General features: G+C 37.0%; 1 protein-coding gene across 1 annotated transcript; it reads left to right on the top strand.

Annotated features, from left to right (window-relative positions):
* The first annotated feature begins 973 nt into the window (after positions 1-973).
* On the top strand, positions 974-16,043 carry LOC110465894. Its single transcript, XM_021522032.1, has 3 exons — positions 974-1,580; positions 11,658-12,039; positions 15,101-16,043. Exons 1-3 carry the CDS (start codon positions 1,374-1,376, stop codon positions 15,664-15,666), a joined length of 1,155 nt encoding a protein of 384 aa, XP_021377707.1. The 5' UTR covers positions 974-1,373; the 3' UTR covers positions 15,667-16,043.
* Positions 16,044-22,571: the final 6,528 nt, after the last annotated feature.

Genomic DNA, 22,571 nt, shown 5'->3' with positions numbered 1-22,571 from the left:
AATCTATGCATCTTTGTATCTACTTTTTCAGTGTCACACAAGAAAAACTTAAATAATTGGTAACTATTAGAGATATACTTGCAGTCTTTCGTATTGAGCACTTATCTTGATTTTCTCGTTCCTTGCACACTTAACGTCTATTTTCAGACTCGACTTTCGGGGATTACTCGGTGAAAATTAAATAGAATTTCCCCAAATCAAGTACTACTTACTTACTCTCACAGAATCGTCTCAGGAACGTAAATAAAATATGTGAAAAATATATTTATCTTCGAATAGAAAATATATGTTCGACGTTTAAGTATGTGACCCAGAAAACAACAGATTTATACCTGGTTTGTATTATTTTTTATTGTTATACAGCTTATCGACAATTTGTGTCATTTATGGCAAATCAGCACTTTTTAATAGACGCTCGTTAAAAGAATATATGAAAGTAAAACTGGAAGGTTATGCAAAAGATAAACATCCAAAGCAAACGAATTGATTGCAAAATATATGATGTCTTATAAAATATATAAAATTATATAGCTAATAAAATATATAATATCTTTCAAATAAATTGTATATATGATATTTTATAAAGTATTTGATATTTATTATTAATATAGATTATTTTCTCAAATGACTCAAGAGTACTAATAATAAGAAAGCTAGAGAAATAGATTAGACGGCAGTAAATCTTATTAGTTCTTGTGATTTTATAATGTAATGTTTTCGACTATCCAATACTTACTGACTTGGGCATTAATCAATTTAAATCACGAGCTCTAATATATCCACATCTAACCTGAGGTATGTTTGTGTTATGTTTTTTGTAATTGCTTATATTTGGCCTACATTTGTGATAAACAAAACAAAAACCCATTCGGATTACCCATCGAGAGCCCCAGATATGAGTAACATAGTTATGGACCCTAGTCTAACGCCACACATAAATGTCCAGGGGGTAGTTTTGGGTAAATCACGATCAATCGTGGGTCTTACAGCTGTTCTAGTGGTCAACGCCAATGGAAAAGTTTTACTGGGATTCTAATATGATGCAACGTTAACTGCATCGCAAATCTGACCGCTTGACCATTCTGGCGTCGTTATTATTGAACATTAGCCTCGTATTCATGTTCTCATGGAGATAACCGGATTTTCGTCAACAATTTCTATGCTCGAATTCCTATAAAACCATTTGGACCTTTTTACTTGGATAAACTTTACAAGAAACACATTGTATATTAGCGGATTCAAATTTTACCAGCTTCACAACGAAGTGTTTCTTTTAAGTAGGCTCGAAACATGAATTATGTATTTTACTAATATTAATGAAATTGTGAACTTCTAAAAAGAGAATTTCAAACTAGAACGATTCTAAATTCAAAATGGGACATTTTCGTCTACAAAAGCTGACTGAAAACGTATTGAAATATCTAATGTTATGTTTCACCATTCTTTATGTGATCGACCTGGCCGGAGTGTCCGGTCATGGCCGTCTGGTCAGTCCGCCCGGACGGTCAACGATGTGGAGATACGGGTACAGCACACCACCAAATTACAACGACCACCAGCTTTTCTGTGGCGGTTTTGCGGTAAGTGGTTTTGGATATTAATATGTGACATTTTGTGTCTTATCTACATTTATTCTACATTATTTTGGCAATATTAAGTTTGTACAATTTAAACGGCTTATAGACATTTTCCCCCTTTTTTTGTATTTCTACATATGTTTTGGAAAGAATGGGAATCCTTGCAGGTTCGGGAAAATGATAAGCCTGCTATATCCCACCGTGTGTTTTGGAGAGGTGATTAATTTAGGGGCCCTACATGTTGGGTGGTTTCTACGTATAGATCTCTGTTTAAGGTACATTTGAGAAATCCTAATAGACCTCCCGTACTCCATTGCGTGTGCCACTCTGCAGAATGGGGGGTTTCTACTAAGAGGACATCGAAGGGACCATAGTTGGTCAACAGACGCCATTGTATCAATTTTCCCATCTTTCCTAACAACTCTCTCTCTCTCTCTTTCCGGTGGGGTCTTCCTAGACAATTACACAAAATACAACTCTGGTCCAGTTGATGTGAAATAATCCACCGTACATTCATATTTTTGCGCAGAAACGAGCATCTCTGTCATGGAGATTCTGTACCCGCACGAGCAAGGAGCTTATCCACTGCGCGTCAGGCCATGACGTATATTACCGTTATACTTTTACTACAACGTTAAATGAATAATTAAAAGTTATACTTGCAACAAAATGCCCCCAAAAGAATAGTATCTTCATATTAATAATGAGGGGGTATATAACCTAGAATAGAGTAAAAAAAACACTTAAAATTACTATATAAAATATACCCCATTTTCACTTTAAATCTGCAGAGGTATCGCGTTGTTAGCAGTGCCGTGCAAAGTCTACTGAGATATTCTTGATACTAGACTTACCAAGTAAACTTGGCGACTCTAGGGGCCAAAACATTCGAATCATCAGAGGGGAAGGTACATAAAACCGGTAATTTATTAATTTTTTATTTGCAATCAGTGACGCTAATTGCGAAAAAAGATCGAAAAAACCCAATTATAATATTCGAATTACTCATTTAAATATGAGGTAAAATTTGGACACAGTCGGGTTTAAGGACTCCCACCCTTCGTAATGCACATGCGTTTTTGGCGTATTTTCGTGTCGTCATTTCCGTATTGCGTTTTAGGTATTTCAATACGGTAGTGTAAATTATAGTAACACCGGGTCAACAATAGTACACGTGCGTGACGAGGATATGTCACCACACGATATCGAGACTTAACTGGGAAATGTGAAATCATACGTACTACAGAAATAAAGATTCCAATACAAAGACATAAACTGACTCACGAAAAGACACTGACATGAGACCAGACGACTTCAAGAAGGTAATATATGAAGCGCATGAAATGTGGACTAATGCGTTTTGTGTACCAACCTCACATGTGCATATCACGTGCTTACACCAGTTCACAAGCCCGAGTTCATTACGATTTTCGTTGTCCAACGAGTTACGCTCTGCCGAAAAATGTTAAAATAGTGTTATTGGAAAAAATATTGGGATCCCTATAAAAATGCGTGTGTGGGTGGACGTGAGAACGGCATAGATTCTGGTTACATAATTATCATGAAATAGTGGGCTGTGGAATGATGTCCAAAGTGTACATGATTGAGAGTGATTTGGTTCCATAAAAGAACAAGAAATTGTCACTTTTGATATCATAATTTTAAAGCATTTCCATAAGTTTTGATATTTTTTTGAAACGGATAACTGTCATTGTGTAAATTTTATCCCTCTTCAAAAAGTTCTGATTGTTTTCAAGGAAGACAACTCTCACCATGATCAAAGTGATTGTAAAATGTAAAATAGATTTATTATAAAGCCATTGTGTATATTTTGTTCAATTTTCCACTATTTTTGTATGAAACTTTGTGTCCTGTTTGCTTCTAGCTTGTAGATAATAACTTTTAACCATACAATTTCAATAAAACACACTTTGTGTCACGTGTTTTATTTATTTTGTGATAAATAAAATATTTGTAGTGTTAGTTAACAATGCTTATTTTCATTTGTTAATGATCCGAACAATGCAACACACGAAAACAGTAGTGTTAGTTAACAATGCTTATTTTCATTTGTTAATGATCCGAACAATGCAACACACGAAAACAATTCAAAATATTGAAATTGACAAGCTGAATTTTTGGGTATTTTGGGGAAAAATCCCAGTCTATCGGAATGGTTAGATTTTCATAAAATCACTACTACATAAGTATTATATTCCGCGGGTTAATTGCGAAAGGGTGGGCCGTCCTTAAACAAGATGTGTTGTGTATGTTTTCCTATCCCACCTTCCACTCTATGAGACACATTATTATAAGGAAATTGTGGGTATCGAAAACCTTCGAGCAAACTCATTTGCATATTTGTTGCTTTGCATTAAATAAAATTCTGTATAACTAACAAAGGGAAAGGATGCACACATACTTTGTGTAAGAAATCACAAACTTCACTGCTCTGTTTTAGTGCTTATCCTGAAATGTCGTTAGAGTTCTAAATCAATCGAGTTTTGATGAAACATATTCGCACCTGCGAACGTTAGCTGTACGTTACTGTTGTCTCCCCTGTACATAACGTTACTGTTATCTCCCCTTCTTAATGGTATTCATTAAATCAAGTACAATTAACTAAACGGACAAAACCACAGATTTCAATATTTTCAATATTTAAAATCTACACATCTTGATTATAGCGCGCAGTCAGGCTTTAGATGGGGTTTTTCAAATACGTGTATTTTGAATATAAACGATTTATAAAACACCGTGTCGATGAGATTTCCTTGCCCTTTATAATGACTGCTAGACTGGGGATAAAGGTATGTCTTCAAAACGAAGCCAATTGTGTTAATCCTGGCCTGCCCGGGCTGTCAGGTGAACACAGTTCCCATTAAATAATTATCTGGCCTCCGACCTTCTATATTGTCCTGTAGGTTACGTGTGATAGAATAGAAATAGAAGTACCTGTTGAGTAAAAAAAACTCTTAAGGAGACCTGATAAGAAAGAACGTGATATTTAAAACAACCATAAAAGTTACAGAGTAGCAGCGTAATGTGTTATATCTTCGACAGGAAGGAGATTCATTTTTTGAATATATTTGATGGCATCACCTTCCATGCACAAATAAAATAGCAATTAATTACACAAAATACAACTTTGGGCCAGTTGATGTGAAATAATCCACCGTAAATTCATGCTTTTGCGCAGGAACTTGCATCTCTGTCATGGAGATTCTATACCCGCACAAGCAGGGAGCTTATCCACTGCGCGTCAGGCCATGACGTATATTACCATAATACTTTAACTACAACATTAAATGCATAATTAAAAATTATACATCCAACAAAATGCCCCCCAAAGAAAAGTATCTTCATATTAATAATGAAGAGCATATAACCTAGAATATAGTAAAATATAACTTAAAATTACGTTACATAAAATATGTCACAGAGCTGCTATAGGGCTAAAAAAACACTTTTCACTTTAAATCTGCAGAGGTATCGCGTTGTTAGCAGTGCCGTGCAAAGTCTACTGAGATATTCTTGATACTAGACTTACCAAGTAAACTGGGCGACTCTAGGGGCCAAAACATTCGAATCATCAGAGGGGAAGGTAAATAAAACCAGTAATTTATTAATTGTTTACTTGCAATTAGTGACGCTAATTGTGAAAAAAGATCGAAAAAACCCAATTAAACTATTCAAATTACTCATTTAAATATGAGGTAAAATTTGGACATAGTCGGGTTTTAGGACTCCCACCCTTCGTAATGCACATGCGTTTTTGGCGTATTTTCGTGTCGTCATTTCCGTATTGCGTTTTGGGTATTTCAATACCGTAGTGTAAATTATAGTAACACCGGGTGAACAATAGTACACGTGCGTGACGATGATATGTTACCACACGATATCGAGACTTAACTGGGAAATGTGTAATCATACGTACTTCAGAAATAGAGATTCCGATACAAAGACATAAACTGACTCACGAAAAGACACTGACATGAGACCAGACGACTTCAAGAAGGTAATATATGAAGCACATGAAATTTGGACTAATGCGTTTTGTGTACCAACCTCACATGTGCATATCACGTGCTTACACCAGTTCACAAGCCCGAGTTCATTACGATTTTCGATGTCCAACGAGTTACGCTCTGTCGAAAAATGTTAAAATAGTGTTATTGGAAAAATTATTGGGATCCCTATAAAAATGCGTGTGTGGGTGGACGAGAGAACGGCATAGATTCTAGTTACATAATTATCATGAAATAGTGGGCTGTGGAATGATGTCCAAAGTGTACATGATTGAGAGTGATTTGGTTCCATAAAAGAACAAGAAATTGTCACTTTTGATATCATAATTTTAAAGCATTTCCATAAGTTTTGATATGTTTTTGAAACGGATAACTGTCATTGTGTAAATTTTATCCCTCTGCAAAAAGTTTTGATTGTTTTCAAGGAAGACAACTCTCACCATGATCAAAGTGATTGTAAAATGTAAAATAGATTTATTATAAAGCCATTGTGTATATTTTGTTCAATTTTCCACTATTTTTGTATGAAACTTTGTGTCCTGTTTGCTTCTAGCTTGTAGATAATCACTTTTAACCATACAATTTCAATAAAACACACTTTGTGTCACGTGTTTTATTTATTTTGTGACAAATAAAATATTTGTAGTGTTAATTAACAATGCTTATTTTCATTTGTTAATGATCCGAACAATGCAACACACGAAAACAACTCAAAATATTGAAATTGACAAGCTGAATGTTTGGGTATTTTAGGGGGGAAAAATCCCAGTCTATCGGAATGGTTAGATTTTCATAAAATCACTACTACATAAGTATTATATTCCGCTGGTTAATTGCGAAAGGGTGGGCCGTCCTTAAACAAGATGTGTTGTGTATGTTTTCCTATCCCACCTTCCACTCTATGAGACACATTATTATAAGGAAATTGTGGGTATCGAAAACCTTCGAGCAAACTCATTTGCATATTTGTTGCTTTGCATTAAATAAAATTCTGTATAACTAACAAAGGGAAAGGATGCACACATACTTTGTGTAAGAAATCACAAACTTCACTGCTCTGTTTTAGTGCTTATCCTGAAATGTCGTTAGAGTTCTAAATCAATCGAGTTTTGATGAAACATATTCGCACCTGCGAACGTTAGCTGTACGTTACTGTTGTCTCCCCTGTACATAACGCTACTGTTATCTCCCCTTCTTAATGGTATTCATTAAATCAAGTACAATTAACTAAACGGACAAAACCACAGATTTCAATATTTTCAATATTTAAAATCTACACATCTTGATTATAGCGCGCAGTCAGGCTTTAGAGGGGGTTTTTCAAATACGTGTATTTTGAATAAAAACGATTTATAAAACACCGTGTCGATGAGATTTCCTTGCCCTTTATAATGACTGCTAGACTGGGGATAAAGGCATGTCTTCAAAACGAAGCCAATTGTGTTAATCCTGGCCTGCCCGGGCTGTCAGGTGAACACAGTTCCCATTAAATAATTATCTGGCCTCCGACCTTCTATATTGTCCTGTAGGTTACGTGTGATAGAATAGAAATAGAAGTACCTGTTGAGTAAAAAAAACTCTTAAGGAGACCTGATAAGAAAGAACGTGATATTTAAAACAACTATAAAAGTTACAGAGTAGCAGCGTAATGTGTTATATCTTCGACAGGAAGGAGATTCATTTTTTGAATATATTTGATGGCATCACCTTTCATGCACAAATAAAATAGCAATTAATTACACAAAATACAACTTTGGGCCAGTTGATGTGAAATAATCCACCGTAAATTCATGCTTTTGCGCAGAAACTTGCATCTCTGTCATGGAGATTCTATACCCGCACAAGCAAGGAGCTTATCCACTGCGCGTCAGGCCATGACGTATATTACCATAATACTTTAACTACAACATTAAATGCATAATTTAAAAATACTTCCAACAAAATGCCCCCCAAAGAAAAGTATCTTCATATTAATAATGAAGAGCATATAACCTAGAATATAGTAAAATATAACTTAAAATTACGTTACATAAAATATGTCACAGAGCTGCTATAGGGCTAAAAAAACACTTTTCACTTTAAATCTGCAGAGGTATCGCGTTGTTAGCAGTGCCGTGCAAAGTCTACTGTGATATTCTTGATACTAGACTTACCAAGTAAACTGGGCGACTCTAGGGGCCAAAACATTCGAATCATCAGAGGGGAAGGTAAATAAAACCAGTAATTTATTAATTGTTTACTTGCAATTAGTGACGCTAATTGTGAAAAAAGATCGAAAAAACCTAATTAAACTATTCAAATTACTCATTTAAATATGAGGTAAAATTTGGACATAGTCGGGTTTTAGGACTCCCACCCTTCGTAATGCACATGCGTTTTTGGCGTATTTTCGTGTCGTCATTTCCGTATTGCGTTTTGGGTATTTCAATACCGTAGTGTAAATTATAGTAACACCGGGTCAACAATAGTACACGTGCGTGACGATGATATGTCACCACACGATATCGAGACTTAACTGGGAAATGTGTAATCATACGTACTTCAGAAATAGAGATTCCGATACAAAGACATAAACTGACTCACGAAAAGACACTGACATGAGACCAGACGACTTCAAGAAGGTAATATATGAAGCGCATGAAATTTGGACTAATGCGTTTTGTGTACCAACCTCACATGTGTATATCACGTGCTTACACCAGTTCACAAGCCCGAGTTCATTACGATTTTCGATGTCCAACGAGTTACGCTCTGTCGAAAAATGTTAAAATAGTGTTATTGGAAAAATTATTGGGATCCCTATAAAAATGCGTGTGGGTGGACGTGAGAACGGCATAGATTCTAGTTACATAATTTGCATGCAATAGTGGGCTGTGGAATGATGTCCAAAGTGTACATAATTGAGAGTAATTTGGTTCCATAAAAGAACAAGAAATTGTCACTTTTGATATCATAATTTTAAAGCATTTCCATAAGTTTTGATATTTTTTTGAAACGGATAACTGTCATTGTGTAAATTTTATCCCTCTGCAAAACGTTCTAATTGTTTTTAAGGAAGACAACTCTCACCATGATCTAAGTGATTGTAAAATGTAAAATAGATTTATTATAAAGCCATTGTGTATATTTTGTTCAATTTTCCACTATTTTTGTATGAAACTTTGTGTCCTGTTTGCTTCTAGCTTGTAGATAATCACTTTTAACCATACAATTTCAATAAAACACACTTTGTGTCACGTGTTTTATTTATTTTGTTGTGACAAATAAAATACTTGTAGTGTTAGTTAACAATGCTTATTTTCATTTGTTAATGATCCGAACAATGCAACACACCAAAACAATTCAAAATATTAAAATTGACAAGCTGAATGTTTGAATATTTAGGGCCCAAAAAATCCCAGTCTATCGGAATGATTAGATTTTCATAAAATCACTACTACATAAGTATTATATTCCGCTGGTTAATTGCGGAAGGGTGGGCCGTCCTTAAATAAGATGTGTTGTGTATGTTTTCCTATCCCACCTTCCACCCTATGAGACACATTATTATAAGGAAATTGTGGGTATCGAAAACCATATTTGTTGCTTTGCATTAAATAAAGTTCTGTATAACTAACAAAGGGAAAGGATGCACACATACTTTGTGTAAGAAATCACAAACTTCACTGCTCTGTTTTAGTGCTTATCCTGAAATGTCGTTAGAGTTCTAAATCAATCGAGTTTTGATGAAACATATTCTCACCTGCGAACGTTAGCTGTACGTTACTGTTGTCTCCCCTATACATAACGTTACTGTTATCTCCCCTTCTTAATGGTATTCATTAAATCAAGTACAATTAACTAAACGGACAAAACCACAGATTTCAATATTTTCAATATTTAAAATCTACACATCTTGATTATAGCGCGCAGTCAGGCTTTAGATGGGGTTTTTTAAATACGTGTATTTTGAATATAAACGATTTATAAAACACCGTGTCGATGAGATTTCCTTGCCCTTTATAATGACTGCTAGACTGGGGATAAAGGTATGTCTTCAAAACGAAGCCAATTGTGTTAATCCTGGCCTGCCCGGGCTGTCAGGTGAACACAGTTCAAATTAAATAAATATCTGGCTCCGACCTTCTATATTGTCCTGTAGGTTACGTGTGATAGAATCGAAATAGAAGTACCTGTTGAGTAAAAAAACTCTTAAGGAGACCTGATAAGAAAGAACGTGATATTTAAAACAACCATAAAAGTTACAGAGTAGCACCGTAATGCGTTATATCTTCGACAGGAAGGAGATTCATTTTTTGAATATATTTGATGGCATCACCTTCCATGCACAAATAATATAGCAATTAATTACACAAAATACAACTTTGGGCCAGTTAATGTGAAATAATTCAACGTTAATTCATGCTTTGCGCAGAAACGAGCATCTCTGTCATGGAGATTATATACCCGCACAAGTAAGGAGCTTATCCACTGCGCGTCAGGCCATGACGTATATTACTGTAATACTTTTACTACAACATTAAATGAATAATTAGAAATTATACTTGCAACAAAATGCCACCAAAAGAATAGTGTTTTCATATTAATAATGAACAGCATATAACCTAGAATATAGTAAAATGTAACTTAAAATTACGTTATATATATATGTCACACGGCTGCTATAGGGCTCATACCCCTTTTCACTTTGAATCTGCAAAGGTATCGCGATATTAGCAGTGCCGTGCAAAGTCTACTGTGATATTATTGATACTAGACTTACCAAGTAAACTGGATGACTCTTAGGGCCAAAACGTTGGAATCTAACTAAATCTGAACTAACTTCATATAACTTTGGCTGTCGTGAGGATGTTCAATCCCGATCAAAATACCAACAAAAAGATATTTATTTTACTTCTTTTTACCTTTGGTTCCTAATGGATCATATGGTACAGTAAATGATTTTCTTTGTTCGGCTCTCTGCATGGACTTTGTTTTGAATAGAGGATTCTCTACATTGGGGACATAGCTGCGACTAAAAATAATCTGATACACCCATTGCAACATTTGGGACCTTTCTATTTTCATCCAATCGTTCTGTTTCCTAGCGCCTTGCTTTACAATATCTCACATTTGGCATTGATGTTGGACGTTCGTCCAAGTGAGGAAGGCAATGGGTTTTGTCCCCAGACCGGGACATACAAAGTCATTACAAACGGTAGTTGTGATTACCTTATTAACGTTCAGCATTTAAGGTAATGCTACCAACTGGTTTATCCGTTGCCGGTATGATATAACAAGGCGGAATACTCTGCTGCTTGCCTTCGGCATGGTATTTCAGTGAGGTAGCACTCTAAAGTCGGCATCAGATCCGCACTGTCGCAAGTAGACAAATACACCAACATAACATGCCCTCAGCACACATACAAACATGCACGCATACAGTAAACATATAAATGATCCTAGGTATAACAGGACATTAAACAAAACAAAACAAAAAAAGAAACATCCAAAGTCGGGATCAGGTCTGAGGATGAGGATACACACAAATGTACAGCCTCCAGTATACATTACACGCACGGGGGCACGTTCTTAGCTGACACTTCACCCCAACCCACCCCTTCCCACACTCCCATTAAGTATCGAAACTCAAGTATCGCGATGGGGGCAGTTTTAGAGTTTCTGAATTGTACTTAAGCCGAATACACAGAAGAAACACCCGAAGCAACCGGGTGGGGTGGAGGTGGGTAGGGGATGCACATCTCATGACATGAAGTAGGATGTGGAAAAAAAAAACCACCCCCCACCCCCACCCCCATCCCGAACCTGCATTGGTCCCGCCGAATAAAGAAAATAGATAGTAAAAAAAGTAAGAAAAGTAGGTATCAAAGATAGAACGAAGGATGTATTCTTAGTGTTGCAAAAGGATACAGCGGATCAAGTTTGGTATCTTGAATGTCCTCTTTAACAGAAGACGTGGTAGGGCACACATTAGTCTCCTGTTTCGATAAAATGCAATGGGGTAGACAACAGTGGAAACAGCACAGTATTTACTTGTATTTTCCATTTTCAGATCCAGTGGTGGGTGAATGGCGGTAAATGCGGTATCTGTGGAGATCGGTATGACCTTTCTGTCCACGACAACGAGCCGCCGAATGGTCGATTTGCAAATGGCATCATAACTGGATATTACGTAAAAAGTGGCACTATCAATATCAACGTGGAGATTACTGCAAGTCATAAAGGATACTTCGAGTTCCGGTTATGCCCAAATAACAACGTAAGGAGAGCAGCCACGCAATCCTGTCTAGATCGCTACCTCCTACAAGAGTATTACGGAAATTCAACCAGGGTTCACGTCGATGACTCGAGTGTTGGGTTTTACGACATTAAAATGCGACTCCCATACGACGTCACGTGCTCGCAGTGTGTCCTGCAATGGCGTTACATATCAGGTTTGTCATTTGATGCATCTGCTATGAGGTCTAACAATAAAGTTAATTCTAGTTGAACAACGTATACTAATTTTGTTAGGTTTAATTTAAATTAACGTCCTATTATCAGCTAAGGTCATTTGAGGACGTATCTCCGTGTGCATAATATATTCGTTTACTTCCCGAAAATAGCGGCATTTGAATGTTTTATTTTTCAAAATGATAAAAAGTGACGTAAGCCCCGCAAAGCTAGTAATAACATACTGATTGTTCGTTGTATATTGTAATTCAAATAGCAGCAAGCAGTCTGAATGGCAAAATATAACAAGAGCGCTGGATTTAATACGAAAGTAATCTATGTTAATGGTGCATCATCATTACCGTAATGCTAATGAGTTTAAAGGAGATCTCCCTTATGACTCGTAATAATATTCTTGCAAAACTATGCTGAAGTTTGTGTAGCACCAACAGATGTTCTCCAGCTTCACGTCAGTCAAAGTGTTCATATTCGAGATACATGTATGTATCGTTTCCTCTCCCCCGGGTATCGGCTGTTTTCTATGGTCATATGGAAAACGTTATTTGTGTTGTTTTCTATCTTTTTTAACACTTCTAAGGTTAATGTCACACCGAAGATGATATGACACATCGTGTAATGACAAGTCTTCTGGTTGCATCGAAATAGTATTCATTAGAGGCCGATACTCAAACCTTAACACAAAGTACTCCATTGAACAAATCATTTCATAAAAATGTATCACACTAAAACAGTTTTTATAAACATCATGTATTAAAAACTAGCTGAACACATTTCAGTAAGAAAATCGATCTGCTGTTCTCATGTAACAGTTAAGGAATATAAGGGGGAAATACTGCCTTACTTGTAAGCTAGCTTTTCCAGTGATGCGGTATTACCCAGGACCCGCTCACTAGTTCAGCGTCGAGCGTGGTCAGTAATTGGATTGGTGACCACCCGCACGTTACATTTGGTGGCAGCGTAGTGACTCTGTGGTCGTGTAAGGCCAGTTCCCGGTGGTTAGGGAAGGTGCATTGATACACTGGGAGGACCTACGTTATTCCCTAGGAGCAAGCTATCTTTTCCAGTGATGCGCTATAACCCGGGGAACTTCTAACTAGTTCAGCAACGTCGAGCGTGGTACAAGATACAAGAAACTTTATTTAACGTCGCATATATCAAACATAGAAACATTAGCGCTGTAGCGCTATTTTTGCGACAAACATGATAAAAAGCACACAGAAAACAACAAAGCAAGCTATCTCTATCACAGAAAGCTAGCACATAATCAGCGAGTAAAACATACAATAACATAGCAGCATATAAATAGATATCACAGGCACTTAATTTAAAGTACTATACTAAAAATGATGTACAGTGGAAATAGTGAAACAGCTGCATATCACACAGGTGTTGCTATATTATAGGAGGGTTAAAACACTTCAAGTGTAATGTACATACATGCTAATATAGCAAAAGAGTAAAAATTGACATAATATACACTAATATAGTGTAAATCAAAATAGGACGACAAGGTCTTGTAAGTAAAAGATATTGAGCTATAATGATGATTAGAAGAGAGGGCTAGAAACTATGCAGCCAGTTATTGGTATATAAAAGCGCCATGCAAATCAAAAGTTAAGCTAAATAGGTAGGTAAATAAATAATAGATAAATAAAGCAGGTAACTAGTAATAAAGACTAAAGCACTGAAAAAAAACATTAAAACTCTAGACACAGGTACAGATACGACCTGAGCAAACGGGGCCATCCCAGGAGTGCAGCAGTCTGGCAAACTCTGGATAACTATCCACCTTCCTCAAATGGTTTGGCAGACTGGTCAGTAGTTGGATGGGTGACCGCCCGCACGTTACACGTATTCCGTCTTTTCGTATTGCAAAGTTACCTTCTCTTGTGGTCAGGTATTGATTGTTACGTCATTTGTTTGTGTGTAACGTCATCAATTTCAGAGAAAACGACGTAATTTTCTCACACAAATCAGTGACGTTACAATCAATACCTGCTCACGAGGACGATAACTCTACGCAAAGACGGAATAGCAATACTTCGGATTGTTTTCTTTTCTCCTGCCTACCTTTACTTTGTTTCCGGCGGTGTCTCCTAGGTACCCGTCTTCACATGACCTTAGCTGATGCAATGACGTTAAACCCGAAACTCTATTCACCATCTTTTCTTTTATTCACATCCCTTGCAGATCGGGGATTGAGAAAAATAATAAACCTGCAGTTAACAAATGCATGTTGTTAGAAGCAACTGATGGGGAAACCTCCTTCCAAATTTTGTCCCTCTACATGTACATACATCTGCTGCACCCTAGCAATACTTAGGATCTTTACATTTCTCTGTAGTTCCTGACAACCTCTTTTGTTTTCAAGCGTGTTGAACGTTCGCCCAAGTGAGGAAGGCAATGGGTGCTGTCCCCATGTCGGGACATACCAACGTCCTTAAGATGACAGTGGCTGTTCCCTGCTTAACGTTCACTATTCAGGGTAAAACCGTTGTTGATGTGACCGTATGGAATACTATGGTGGGCATGCATTTCAGTGAGGTAGCACTTTAAGTTCGGCATTAGTGCGATCGCAAGGAGGCAATTAATACAAATACACCAACAAACCGTCAACAGGCACGAACTGGAATTACTTGAGCTTTCAATAAGACATTAAAAGAAAACAAAATATCCATCTCCACTCTTTGTCTGCCGTCCTTTAATTTTGGGGATTCCCTTTTTTCTAGATGTTCAATCTCATTATACATGAATATTATATTATCGTGAGGCGACTAATGTTGGGATATTACATCAATTGAACTTTTCCCTGCAAGCAGAACGCACATTAGAACAGATACAGCATCAGACGCTTCATGCAGTAGAGATATTTCCTCTTGAATTCCGGCGTTATCGGCCTTCAAGATTTGTCATAAATCAAGCAATGGCTTCATAAACACCTATTTATACATCTTCATATGGTAACACATGATTAGGCCTGAAAAATATTAATATTTCGTTTTAATGTTTTTATATCTCACTCATATCTCTTACTTTTAACAGGAAACAGGTGGGGCTGTGCCAATAACGATTTCATCCGAGGCAATTGTGGATTAGGTTTTGGACCACAGGAAGAATTTTACGCATGTGCAGATATTGCAATTCTTGAAAGTGACAAAGACGACCATTCAACTCCCTCTCCGACCACACAATTTCCGCCGATTACACCAAGAGTACCGACCTCACTGACCACAAAATCACCGCCTGTTACAACAACTCCAACAACGACCCCTGCCACGACACAATCTCCAACTCAACTCCCTGTAACTCGTATGCCGCCTCCCTCCATCCAAATCGTGTGCAAGTCCGCCGGTGCCTGGAAAGGGTTGCTGGCCATGGACAGGTGGTGTCACGTCAATTGTAAGCGTAGGTACTGTCCAATGACCCACTGTAAATGTCGTCCGGCTGGTCAGTTAGTGGATGACCAGGATAGTGGACTCCTAGGAACGGGGAAAAATTGTTTCTCGGTTGCCGGGAATCCAGGCCTTGACCTCTGGTGCCAACATAACTGTCCACAGGGACTGTGCGACCAGAACATGTGCTATTGTACGCAGACTGGGTCGGGATAGAATCAGGCTGAACTGATGGGTCGGGATAGAATCAGGCTGAACTGATGGGTCGGGATAGAATCAGGCTGAACTGAAATAGAAACATAATTCAAAGTAAAGTTGAATAGCACCTTGACAAGACTATGTTGTCAATGTATATTGCTGTTTACTGCTGTGGACTGCTCATGTTTCGCAGAGGTCCTTGATATACTTACAAAATATAAACATCGCTTGCGTTTTCAATAAAGGAACAAACATTCAAATTAACCTTTGATTCTGAACGACTCCATTACCCTATGTATAACAGGATATTATATTCCCTACATAACATCTGTTCATTATAGTAGAACGTGCCCTAATATTTTATAAAACATGTCTGAAATACAAAATAATTTTTTGTTTGTGTGTTATGTTTTTTGTTTTCTACATTTGAACTTGACGAGACAGCAAGTAAATTAAATTCTATAGCAACCATTATCATTAGCATGTTGTAAGAATCAGCATGCTTTTGTGCCCTCTACTATGGGACACCAGGCGATCAAACTAAATCTGCTGCACACATCACACTATTTGTGATTTGTAATGTTCTCTCCTCGTCTATCTACCTCTTGTTTCCTAGCAGATTGCTTCGCGATACCTCACTTTCGGCTTGGTGTCCCTAAACGTAAGCCAAAGTGAAGAAAGGCAATAGGTTCTGTCCCCAGGCCGAGACATACCAAAGTCCTTTAAAATTGGTAGTTGTTATTCCCTGCTTAACGTTCACCATTTAAGGTAATAGTTACATGTGACCATGTGGAGTACTGTAATGGGTGTCCTTTGGCATGATATTTCATTGAGGCAGCACTCTCATATCGGCATTAGACGCCAACCACCTCCAGCAAGCATGCTCCATAGTTGTTTAATTTCTCAGAGTTAATAGTTTGCACTTGTCCCGATGAGAACTGATTCGTTGGATTACATTTCGTGTTGTTTACACGGGTAAAACAAATGCGCTAGAGACTGTACATTTGTATTTGGGTGATGGGATTTATTAATTTTTATCAGAATAAAGTAAATACGATATTGAATTGGTGTTTTATCTCCATTTTTCGACAATAAAGGGGTGAACAAGTCTTTTCTTTTATCTCTTTATATTCATAGTACTGGGTATTTGATTTCGCGTTATCTTTTGTGACCGCGAATATAGCGGAAATATATGCCCAACAAAAATGACCATCCAGACAGTATATACATACACGCAAAGTTATATGACCTTAACTATTAAAAGGAAGCCAAATTCAACAAGAGGCCCAATGGGCCTGCATCGCTCACCTGGTATTGATCTCACACTTGTTATCTTAAAAGTGGACTAAAATACAGCTACAGGCAGAATTTCAGTATTTGATTCATAAGAACCTATTAAAAGATTAAAACATATGACGTCTGTGACCTTGAATGTCGAACAAGGACATAAGGTTGAACAGAGTTTATAGTCTTCCAACCCATTTGCTTATTAAGAAGTCGTTTTAAGGTTTTTAACATATTTTACCCCTGTGACCTTGAATATATGTCAAGGTCATTCATTTGAACAAACTTGGTAGTCCTTCATCCCAGCATGTTACTGGCATTATCCTAGGCCTCTTGGTTATTCAGAAGAAGTTGTTTAAAGGTTTAAAACATATTTGACACCTGTGACCTTGAAAGTGGGTCAAGGTCATTCATTTGAACAAACTTTGTAGCCCTTCATCCCAGCATGCTACTGGCCAAATATCATCATCCTAGGCCTTTTGGTTATTGAGAAGTTGTTTAAAGTAAAATATTGATGCCGGACGCCGCACCACGACATAAGCTCACTTGGCCCTTCTGGCCAGGTGAGCTAATGAAACCAACCAAAACCTAACTTATTTCACAGATTCTTCACCTCTTGAAAGACTGCAGGGTGCCTATGGCATGTTATTTCAGTAAGGTAGCATTCTAATATCGGCATCAGAGTTTTTTTATTTCAGAATACTTCATTGTATAGGTCTTGCATACAAAAAGAATTAGGCAACAGGCAAAGCCTATAAAAGCCCTCTCCTTGTCGGCATCAGATGTGCATTATAGCAAGGAGGCACATACATTACAAATATGGAGACCAAGTCCTTAACACACAAGGTACCAACAAACTAATTTTATGGCCAATTTCACGATTGTAACATATTCATTTTAGAACTTTTCAAAAGAATTCTGTCATCAAATCACATAATGCATCCCATTTAGCAAGTCCCCTGGGATGGGGACTGATCAGTGGATGGGCCAATCTTGATAGCATGGATGAATTTGTGTCACATTATCACAGGCCTTACAGTTATTTCGCTAGCGGATCCAATCCCTAGGTCGGGAACAGACTTCAGGACAAATTCTGGTACCACGACTGCATTAATACAATGAGGTTGAGAAAGGGTTTACAAGTCTCTAAATATAGGATGGGTATCTTGATCGTTTCCATGGGGGTCACACCCTCCATTTACACCATATTGAGTCCCCTTGGCACAAGAATTCCTTCATCAACACAGAAGAAAGATGGTGTTTAATCTTTGGTTCCTCTTTTGGGCCCCACCAATGGTCATCTGCTCCTAGGTGGGGGCTACACTCTCCATTTATACAAAATGTAGTTCCCTTGACCAAAGGATACTCAAGACTGAATTCAGATAAAACTTTCTTTCCTATTGAAGAAGAAACCTACATGTTTAACACCTATTTGACCCCAGAAGGACCACGATCATGGTTTATACAAAATTAGTCCCATAGCCCCAAGAATTCTCCAAACTAAATTTAGATGAAATCCCTTTCTTCCTTCAGAAGGATTCTAAAGATTAACCTTTAATTCCCATATTAGGCCCCGCCTCTCTACTCCAAGAGGGTTACACCCACCGTTCATACAAAATTGAGTCCCCTTGACCCAAGAATGCTCCAGACCAAATCTGTTTTCCATTAACAGTAAAACATTTGTTATTAGATTGCATTGAGCTTCAGCTAACATGATAAAAAAATATATGATTATATAACAAATCTCAAATCTCTATTTGAAACAGTAACTTGTAGCTTATTGAGGCAAAGGCAAGGTCACCAGGGTCAAATGTGTGAACAGGAATTAGTTCATACAGCGTAGATAATAACAGACAGGTGAGCTATGCAGACCCCATGGGCCTCTTATCACTTATAACTTTCATATAAAGGAGAAAAACACAATCTCATGATAAATGTACAAGCCATTTATTAGGCACAATTGAGTAAGAACACAACTGCATATCATTTATACAACAAGTACTTGTAATAATTTAAGAGCAGAGATGTATAAGCCAATGAAATTTACATTACAGCTTCACCTCTGCCAAGCTACATTTCTATATGATAATGTTTGGGTTCTTCATGTTAAAACTTCATTATCCTACATGGTTTACATACTTCACATCTGTCAAATGTCAATATGATAATATTTAGATTCATGATGCTGAAAAAAAAGACACTTCACCATCAAGCAATCTCTATGTATTTCTTCTGGGCACACGTTAGTGTACCTTTGCCATTTATTTTTGTGGGCTCATTATTTTTCAAAATAAAGGACATGCAGCAATAACTAAATACAGGTATCCATGTTGTGATTGTTATAGAGAAAACTACAGAAAGCTTCGAACATCTAGAATGATGAAATGTATTTCCACTGAATATATCACAACTTATCATCAAGCTAACAAACTCGAGTGCACAAGATAAGCTAGATCAACCGAGTTAGCGAACCTTACCGTTTTATACTGCAACTTAAAATCATACATGAATTGCTTAATATTTCTACATTCAGTTAGTTAGTCTTGTTGACTTTGTGTGTGATAACATGTGCTTAGATATATATCCCATGGAAAAAAATGTCAACATTCTGGTCAATTGAATCCTTTTCTGACACTTTCCTTGATAATTATCACTACCGTAGTACATTAATATGGTTAAAAGTAAAAAATATTTTATAAAATGTCACTTAAAAAAAAAAAAAAAAAAAAATCCTACTCAAGTTTCACCAATGATATTGTTTCCTTGCTCTTCTTGATCCACTACCAAACTGCTTCCATCCTCTTTATTTTGAAATGAGCCCGAACAAACTTTCTACACAAACATGTATGTGCCTTGATGCAATACCTTCACAGAATAACCTTGGCAGCTCTCACACTCAGCACACATGTATGCACGCCAATTCTTTTTTTTATAATCCAGAAGATCCACATGCACAATGACCAACATTGGTTGGAAATAAAATTCACCCACAGTCCTTGAATTCAAAATAAAAATTATCCATAGCAAATAAGTTAATTACCGTACTATCTTTAGCAAACAACTATTTACTGTCTCATCCATAGCGAACAAGGTAATTGGATAGCACACTTGACTTTACCAAGACAGCCAGGGTTTGACTCTACAGTTGGATGTGAAAAAGCATTAAAATCCCCCTCCACGCTTCTATCTAGACCAACAAGAGTGATTGATATAAGTTGAAAAAACTTGTTTTGTCATTGTTGTGAAATAAATAATGTCTATTGTTGCTTATAATTACTGCATTATCGACAGCAAACAAGTTAATTACCATATTCAACTTAACAAGTGCCCGACACTTTGGGAAAACAAAAGATCACAGAACTTTCCAATAAAGGATAATTTTGTTAACGTATTATGGTACTGGTTGCTCTAGAAATGGTCGCTACATGATTTGACTAGATGACATACCGATAATACCCCACCACTTACAACTCCCTCACTTAAACTTTCCATGTCCAATATCCAACATCCCTTACTCAAACGGAGTTGGTACATGGTAATACGGAGTGAATGTTCACAAATGTCAAGAAACCTTTACTAAGTAACGTGTTTTCACATGGAAATGATACACCAAACATATCAAACCGTTGTACATTGTTTTAGTGGCATAGTTTTAATTGCAAATCGTTGCTAGGTAGTGATCTGGCCAGAAAACTAGCGAGGACTAGTACTCCAGGCTAATTTAACAAAAAAATCTTTGACTAAATCACATAAAAATAACAGTAAATTTATTTGTGAAGACCAGTACTGCAAGTATTAGGAGCAAGAAGTATATTTTCATTAATAAAAAAATCCAAAAACAATCTAGCTATGATATAGCTTGGTTGGATAAAAATTGTGGATCTGCAATTTTGAATGAAACTACTCAAGTCAATAAAAAACTTGCTACAAGTTGTGACAAAATCCCATTTACCGCTCTAAACTCTGTATATAACTCTATTTATATCTTTTGCTTATTACAATCAAATAGAAAATAGTTTTGTTTCAAATTATGCAACTGTACAGAAAGGTTGATTGTTTCAGCAACAGATTAACAAGAAGTCCAGAGGGCCTGTATCGCTCACCTGGATTTCTCATCAAAATTAGTATTGCGACTCAGATCTCAGGTAGCATGACAGTGTTAATATCTTCATAACCTGCAAGTGACAGTATTCCTATTTTCATGACCTGCGATTGTATATCTGATTAAGGAGTGGTGGGTTACAACCATTACCATATTACATGACCCAGAGACAGGTCATCAGGGGTGGGGTAATCCTGGGAGCACATCTGTATAAGACTTTCAATGCCCAGAAATTGTATTTATGGTAATAGGGTGGGGATCTCAATCGTTTCCAAGTTATGGCAGAGGGACTCTTGGGGTCAGACATTTGGGTCCATGCATCCTGGTAGTTGTGTTGTCGTCTTTTCATATTCAGAAACTGTATATATACATGTATGGATGTAGTGTAGGAATCTGAACCATTACCATGTTAGGATCCAAGAACTAAGTCTCTATGGGGAGGAGCAGACCCGGAGACCAATCCTGTTAGCATATTTTAATTAGATCTTTCATGCACAGCAAATGTATAATAAGGTTATAGGGTGGGGATTTCATGTGTTTCCAATTTTCGACACAGAAACTAGCAAGTCCCTAGGGGTGTGGCTAGACCCCAGAGTAAATTATAATCTCATGACTGGTGCCATGTCATTATATTGTATATTTGTTTACTGAGTGGGGATCTCAACCATTTTAAAGTCATGACCTAGTGACTAATTAGTCTCCGGGGGCGGGGGCGGGGGCGGGGCACGTAGCATTTGTGTATTTATCTCTTTATAGTGTGGGGTCTCAACCCTTTCTAAGTTATAAACTCTTGTTCTTGCCCCTGCCCTGGGGTCAGCCTTCTAAATGGTAATATTCTGAATCCCCACCACCTAAGGTTTCCAGCCAAATATGCCTTATCTTACAAGATCAAAGGAAAGGTAGCTTAAAGAAATGTAATATTATATTTTCAATTAAAAAAAAAATCTTGAAACTTGCTTTAACACCAATGAATGTCCTAGTCACTTTGCTGTCCAGTAGTACTAGTAAGGAAGTGATTGGGAAAATGTAATCTGAATCCTTACTTATATCGTGCGACAAGACTCTATTAAGGATGCATGGGTAAAAACAGATCCTGTCAATATACACATGGAAAGTAACAAATAGTAAAATGCCCACTGTCTGATACATTAGAACACTTTGATCTCCATTGCTATTTAAGTGACAAATTCAAAATTTTGACTTTTCAATGCTGAAAATTTTAATGCACAATGTAAATAAAAAATTGCCAATAAAACATGTCTTTAAAATGATTTGTAGAATACCTGGTATATTATCCAATACATGGCATTCCAGTTCTCCATCATCAGTAACTGGTAAAGTGACCTCCACAACCTTTTGTTCAGCAGATGTTTCACCATAAATAGTGTTCAAATGCCAGCACTTATTTAAATAACATATTCACAACATTTGAAAACTGGCCCCAGGATGATAAAGTAGTTTTAGACTAGTCCAAATTTCAAATGTCAAAAATAAAAATAAAAATTGTGTGAAATAGTCAAAGCACAACTTAATGTCA

Source organism: Mizuhopecten yessoensis, unplaced genomic scaffold (assembly GCF_002113885.1).
Source record: "Mizuhopecten yessoensis strain PY_sf001 unplaced genomic scaffold, ASM211388v2 scaffold11105, whole genome shotgun sequence".
Classification (NCBI taxonomy): Eukaryota; Metazoa; Mollusca; class Bivalvia; order Pectinida; family Pectinidae; genus Mizuhopecten; species Mizuhopecten yessoensis.
Note: the sequence above shows the minus strand (reverse complement) of the source record. Positions and strands in the feature narration are given on the sequence as shown.

Bases quoted from the DNA above. Each gene is read 5' to 3' on its own strand.
- LOC110465894 (XM_021522032.1), top strand. From the start codon at position 1,374: ATGGGACATTTTCGTCTACAAAAGCTGACTGAAAACGTATTGAAATAT. The intron at 1,581-11,657 runs GTAAGTGGTTTT...TTCCATTTTCAG, and splicing joins TTTTCTGTGGCGGTTTTGCG to ATCCAGTGGTGGGTGAATGG. The intron at 12,040-15,100 runs GTTTGTCATTTG...TACTTTTAACAG, and splicing joins GCAATGGCGTTACATATCAG to GAAACAGGTGGGGCTGTGCC.